This window comes from Suricata suricatta, chromosome 5, assembly GCF_006229205.1.
Source record: "Suricata suricatta isolate VVHF042 chromosome 5, meerkat_22Aug2017_6uvM2_HiC, whole genome shotgun sequence".
NCBI classification, from domain to species: domain Eukaryota; kingdom Metazoa; phylum Chordata; class Mammalia; order Carnivora; family Herpestidae; genus Suricata; species Suricata suricatta.
In genome coordinates, this window is record NC_043704.1 from 148,270,423 (window position 1) to 148,277,442 (window position 7,020).

Consider the following 7,020-nt stretch of genomic DNA (forward strand, 5'->3'; position numbering starts at 1 on the left):
GCCGCCGCCGCCGCCCAGCAGCTCGGGCTCGGGCCGCCCTTCCCTGGCGCGCCCTTCTCCATCCTGTCAGTGTTTCCGGAGCGCCTCGGCTTCTGCCAGCACCACGACGACCAGGTGAGTGGGCGCGACGGCGGGGCGGGCGGGTGCCCCTCGGGGACCGGTCGGAGGGAGGGGGAGAGGGCACCTCCGGAGGTCATGTTTTCTCTCGGACTCTGGCGATCGCCGCCACCAGGCAAGTCCTCCCCTGGGAAGGGTGTGCGCCCAGGTCTGGCCTCGGGGTGCTGGCTGCGAGGGACCCCGGAAGTCGCGGAGTCCCCTCTTCGTGTGTCATTTTCTGTAGGGGCCAGTTGTGGCAGCCGGGGCCTCTGAAGAGGCGGGAGCCGGGAGGAGGCGGGGGATGTGCGTGTGCGTGTGTGTGTGTGTGTAGAGCTGGCCTGCGTTTGCGAGCACCCCCCCGCCCCCCATGGTTACCGAGGTTTGGGAACACTCCCTCTTTACGGATTTTGATTAATTTCTGTTGGGCAACACGTGTATGCTGTAAAGACGCGGGATGGAAAATTGTGTGTCTGTGTAGACGTGGCCTCCCGCTGCAGGCACATCAACACCCCGCCCTGTGTGTGTGGAGGGCCTTCCTTTAGTGTATTTTCTCTTCCTTGCTTGTCTGACTCGTAGATTGGCTTTTGAGTGGCGGGTTAGCCCGGATATAGACGGCTGTGGGTTCGGAGTGCGTGTGCCTGCGTAGACCTGGCTTCCACGTGCGCGCTTGTGAGCGTGGGCAATCGGGAGGGCTTGGCCGCAGACCTCGGCGTCCCCCGGGCCGCTCCCGCCTCACCCCGCTTCGATCTCTGTGGGAATTGGTCGCCTTGACTGGGGAGGTGCCCCGACCCCGCTCCGCCGCGAGGTGCGTTTGCACTCGGGGAAAGCCAGAGCCGCCCGCAGCGGGGCGAGCCCGGGCCTGCACTGCAGCCTCTGGGTTTGAGTCCGCGCTTTTGGCCGTCGAATAAATTTCTTGCTTGATTTTCACACTCTGTAGACCTTGCATTTACACCTGAACCCATTAGAGGAAGGGACTAAAAATCTTGGGAAGCGGGCTCCGCCGGCAGGGTCGGTGCTGTAAGCCATCGACCTGCAGCCCCGTGAGACGGTCTTGGCTTGGAGGGACAGCCGGAGACGGCAGAGGGTTTAAAGATCCGGGGGGGAGTCGCCGGCTGCGAGTTGGAGCGCCTGTGCAGACACCAAGCGAGGCACAGGCTTGCACAGTGTGCAGCCTGCTCCACTCCTAACCTGTTATTTGGGGAGGAGGGCGGAGCTATTGCTGGATGGCCTCAAGCCGGCGTCTTCTATTGGAAAAAAGTTGAAATTCTAATCTACTTGGTGTTGGCGCCGCATTTTAAGTTTCCTTCTCGGTATTAAGCTAGGGGGCATTCTTTTCCTTCAGTTGTAAGCTTTGAGTACACATCTTAAAAGCGTCCACATTTGGGGGTGAATGTTTGTAGTAAGTTCTTCTGTGGCTTTTAGAAAAATGAATGATTGAGCTTAAATACCCATCTTGAAGCCCAGGAATGGAAAAGATGGAGTCAAATCACTTGAAGATTAGGGGCAATGAGGAGGGAGGAGGGCAAGGAAGGGAGGGATAGAGCGTCTTGAATTGGCCAATTCCCTCCAGGGAGGGTGGGCAGATTGAATTCTCCCCAGCAGCTGAGTTTAAACGTCAGGTTTTATTTATATTTCCAGTTAAAGATCCACGTTCGTTTTATTGACGCTAAAGCAGAAGATGCTCTGTGTGGCCAGACTTGTAAAAGGTTTATACACTCTGAACATTATGATTGAGCGTAAGGTGAGGAGTCCAGGTCCCCTCGCCCTGGAGGCTCGGAGACCCCCCTGAAAATTCGCTAAGTTGTGCACTGCTAGGTTGGAGTTTGGCCAAGGCATTAATGTATGACGTTGTTAAACTGTTCTTAAGAAGCATAAAGTTTTCTGGGGCTTGGGAATGCTTTCCTCCAGGTTTTCATTTGAAGAAGACATCTTGGAAACTAGTTTCTAGACCTTTAATCATGTCTGCATTTAGAATGCTGGGGAGTTTGGAGTTTAAAGGCCAGAAAGCACCAGGTTCATAATTCTTGGCGATTGCCTTCCGCATCCGCAGGCCCCGTTAAATAATCCAGGGCGCCCCTGCCTTACCGTGAGGCTCCCTGACCTTGGGAAGGAGGCTGGGACCCTGGCCTTTCCCCCTTCAATCCCAGGGATTTGAGGCGGCCAGTGGGGTCTGTTCCCGCAGGGCTTTTTAGGCACTCCCAACTCCCCAAGGCTCCTTGGGATTGGCAAGGTTTCCTGAACTTGCTTTAAAATATAACTGTGAAACCTCAAAGAAGATAATTGGATTTAACAACAAGTTGATAAAGGAATTGTGACTCATTTAAAACCGTAGTTTGGTTTTTTCCCCCCTCGCTGGTTTTGTGCTCTGGTGGTCGGTTGAAAGGCCTGCAGGCGCCAGGCCTGAGGGACCACTGGGGGCCTGTGGGCCCCAGCAGCCGGCCGGTGGCCGCTCCACTCCCCACGCGACCGGGCACCTGCGGAGGCGTCCTGGAGAAACGGAGTGAGTGCATTTGGGGCGCAAAGTTTAGGAGTATAGGGCGATGAGATTGCGCCACCCCACGATTGCCCTTGTTGTGATGCTGATGTTTGGGGTATGGGCCCCTGGCTGCCTGGAGGCGGCATCTCGGAGGATGGGGCCAGGGAAGGGGTGCTGTGTGTCACAGGGCTGGCCACGGCCGGGAAGCAGAGTGGGCGTGTTCCTTCCCAGGAAGGGTCCCAGGAAAGGCCTCCTCAGTAGGGCGTGGGGAGGCAGCGGTGTTGCAGTTGCCATCTTGAGCCAGGGTAAACATTGTAGGCCAGCCCACCGACCCGTGGCCATACTGTTCATACCACTTAGGGCTGGTGGGCCTGCGTTTTCCTGTCTCCAGGATGGAAAATGGGGTACAGGTACCTATACAAATATGTTCAGTTCCTGCACTGGGCTTAAAACATACACACACAGCTTCCTGTCAGTATAAACTCTAGAGTTCCAACCCACTATGATCCTGTTTATTGATCCGTCCATCCTAGGCTGGAGAACTGCTTTTCCCCCAAGGAACTACTCTTCAAAAGTCGGCCTCCTACCACTTTGAGGAAGGCTGTTGGCTGCCTAAAGTAATTGTTGTGGAATGAATTCTTGTCTTGTATCTTACTTCGAGTAAGTCCTGGTGAACGGGGTATTAGCAGTACTGGTACCAATACATTCTACATTCCCAGGCTGCACCCCCAGGGTGGCCTGGTTTTAAACTGTGTATGAGCTGTGTAAATTATAAAATGTATATCACAAGGCATTTTGTTCAGGACAAGGGAAAACAGTCATAGAAGTGTGCGTTCTGGGATATCTGTGCCCCATCTTCGACCTGCTTTGCAGGGTGTGGTGGACATTTGTCTGCTCTACACATAGATCTCTCTTCCATTTGCCAGACAACCTAACTTTCCATACATCCCTTGGAAATAACTGGAACTTGCCACTTTGAATCCAGTTCACCAGGTTGAAGTCTCTTGAATTAAAAGAGAAATGCTTGATGAAAATATATGGGAGAGAAATGTTCCTTATTGTTATCTTAATTCTTTAGCCTTGAATGTAATCTTGTTGGCTTCTTAAAAAGTCGGAGTTGGAGCTGAGGAATGAGCCCAGCCTTCCATTAAAGTGCCTAGCGGATGGATTTTAGCAACATGGCTCCCAGGAACGAGAGCCCAGGGACAGGGGCTATGCAGAGCCTGTCCTCCTGAGGGTGACTTAGGCGCATAACTGCATCTAAACTGTACTAGTAATGTTGAGGTTGTGCGGCTGTGGTGGCAGTCTGGAGATCTTTTGTGACGGATTTTTCTTCCTAAAGAGTAAACCACAATGGTTTTAGGGTGACATAGACTTGCTTTTTTGTTATACAAAATTTTTATTTCCAATATTAGGGCATCCGTATTTTGGAAACCCCCGGAGATCACTGTATTTCAGGAAGAGAAGACAGGCACTTTCTCCCTCCCTGCCGGTCGTCAGTTAACTTGAACTTAGTGAACATTCTTCGATTCAGTTGTTTTCAATTACTAGGACATGGATAAAGAAATCTGTAAAGGGGAGAGTCAGATTTCCCTTTTCCACCCCATTCTCCCTCCCGCTTGAGCTACTTATAAATGCTGTTTCTAGGGAGTTCTTTTACACTGGAGCTCGCTAAGACCAACTGTAAGATGTATAGTGTCCTAAAGCACTAGTTAACACGGAAACTGCTTTCTCCTGGCAGGTAAAATTTTGAGCAGCGCTGTTTGGCTTTTATGTTTTCATTTTCTAAACCTTGGACACATGGAGGCGAAATCGCTGAAATGCTTGTGTTGGTTGAAATAATTTGCCAGGAGAAAACAGGATTTATAAGTTTTCTTGATTAAAGAGACCTTTTAACTTATTTGATAGTTCGCTACCTCTAAAATATAATCCTTCTCTCCCCAGTTTTATTTCCTCTGGTGCTAACTTTGCTTAGTCTTGCCACTTCTCCATGTCCGTTCCTCACACAGGGCAGGGTTTATTTTAGATGTATTCATTCTTAGTGAATAAAGGACCATTTTGGTGTCATTCTTCATGACACGTAAGCAAAAGGGTGAGAAGTGTCCTACCATGCAGGCCGCTTCAAAGTGGTGTTCCCTCCCCCCAAACACTAACAAAGAGTTAGAGGCCTGGCCCAGCCCTCCAGGCTGTTTTTGGCTATCTCTCTCGTATTTTGGGAGAGCAAGAGAAAGATACTGAACAAGAATTACAGTTGCTTAAAGGGAGCAAGATGGCCACCCAGCGCAAGCCGTCTGGTCCCCCTTCTCTTGACCTTTCACGCATTGTGACTTCCAAGAGGAAGCTTGATCCATCTTTCCTCTTCAGCTGATGTGACCTCGTGCTTGTTCAGTACTAAATTATTCCTTTCCCTTTGAGGTTTTGTCTATACCCACAAACTGAGTTGACTGAAACCAGATTGACTGTTTTGACTGACAAGACTCCAGAAATTCGGGAGGGATGGGGGGATCTGATGCTGGCGATTTACATCTGAAACTATTTGACTTAAACCTTGTTCGCTATAATTCCTTCCTTCATATACCATCCCGCTTCCCTCAGTTAAAAACTTTAAATGTTTATTTTTTGGGGGGGAGGGGCAGAGAGAGAGGAAGAAACTCAGAATCTGAAGCAGGCTCCAGGTTCTCAGCTGTCTGCACAGAGCCCCATGTGGGGTTCAAACTTATGGACCACGATATTGTGACCTGACTGGAAGTCAGATTCTTACACCAACTTTAAGCCACCCAGGCACCCACCTCATGTTTTAGGTGGTTTAAAGGTAGGATGCAGTGAAATGCTTGAAGACTCCAATTCCTGGGTTTCATTTCCCATCCAAGCGCGGCTGAGATTTTGGGGGAGATCCATATATAATCTGAAGTCTTTGGGCCAGTATTTTATCTTGTCCTAAATGTGCAGTTTCCACTAATCTGACAGTTCCTTACCAGAGCTTCAGATCGACCAAAAGAGTTACAAATTTTTTAACATTTATTTATTTATTTTTTGAAAGAGAGACACGCGAGCAGGGGAGGGTCAGAGAGAGAGGGAGACACAGAAGATGAAGCAGGCTCCAGGCTCTGAGCTAGCTGTTAGCACAGAGCCCAACACAGGGCTTGAACTCACAAACCGTGAGATCATGACCTGAGCTGAAGCTGGACGCTTAACCAACTGAGCCACCCAGGTGTCCCAACATTTAGTTATTTCTGAGAGAGAGAGAGAGAGAGACAGATCATGAGTAGGGGAGGGGCAGAGAGCGAGGGACACACAGAATTAGAAGCAGACTCTAGGCCCTGAGCTGTCAGCACGGGGCTCGAACCCAGAGTGCAAGATTATAACCTGAGCCAAAGTCAGGCTCAACCGACTGAGCCACCCAGGCGCCCCAAGAGTTCTTTTATTTATTTACTTATTCATTCATTCATTCATTCATCTAATTCTTGAATTTTTTTTTAATGTTTATTTATTTTAGAGAGAGGAGTATAAGTGGAGGAGGGGCAGAGAGAGAGGGAGACACAGAAACTGAAACATGCTCCAGGCTCGGAGTTGTCAGCACGGAACTCGACCGTGGGGCTCGAACCCATAAACTGTGAGACCATGACCTGAGCCAAAGTCGGACACGCAACTGACTGAGCCACCAGGCACCCCAAGAGTTCTTTTTTTTTTTTTTTTTAATGAATCTGTGTAACGATCCCAGTTTAGTGACCAATAGGTCCCAGAACTTGGCAGCCAGTTGTAATTTGCCCAAAAACTACCCCCCCACCACGCTCTGAAGAGGTGGGAATCGGTAGTGATAAAGTCATTGCTCTCCATCATACATCAGCAGATGAAGCTCTAAATACTGGGCTTGGCCATGAACAGGGGCATAATTCTCATTGTGGTTTATCCAGACGGGCTTCTGCAGAATAGTGCTCACCGTCCGTATTAATGGACTCCGAATAAGCAGAGCAGGGGGCACAAGAGATGCAGTGGATCAAGGTCCGCTGTGAAGACCGAGGGCCTTGTCTTGTGGCTCTGATACCTTGTGAGTGTGGAGGGGCCCTGAATGGGCTCTGGACCCTGAGCTGGTGAGGAACCCCTGAGAATAAGTCAGTCGCTCCTCTGCCTTCCTAAACCCGTGTCAGCCACTGTGTGCAAGAGATGTCACTTCGGGAAAGCGTGGCCAGCCGTTTCCTTCTAGGTTGAACCACTTGCAGTTAAAAAAGGTTTTCTAGAAAGGTCAGTGGGTTTGGGGAACTTCTTTTATACTTTGACTAATTAGGGTAATTATGAAAATGGTGTGTTAAAAAATTGACATGGGTCCCCTGGGTGGCTCAGTTGCTTAGGCATCTGACTTCAGCTCAGGTCGTGATCTCACAGTTCCAGGAGTTCCAACCCCCTGTTGGGCTCCATGCTGACAGCACAGTCTTCTTAGGCTCCCCCCC

The 7,020-nt window shown here is 50.2% G+C and overlaps 1 protein-coding gene across 1 annotated transcript in view; it reads left to right on the forward strand.

The window, feature by feature from the left end:
• TRIM71 (tripartite motif containing 71) overlaps nucleotides 1-7,020 on the forward strand; it is a gene marked incomplete at its 5' end in the record, with an annotated part of 55,250 nt that continues 48,230 nt past the window's right edge. The window contains one exon of the mRNA XM_029938778.1: nucleotides 1-114. Within this exon, the coding sequence (XP_029794638.1) occupies nucleotides 1-114 (114 nt within the window). The remainder of the gene's footprint in view (nucleotides 115-7,020) is intronic.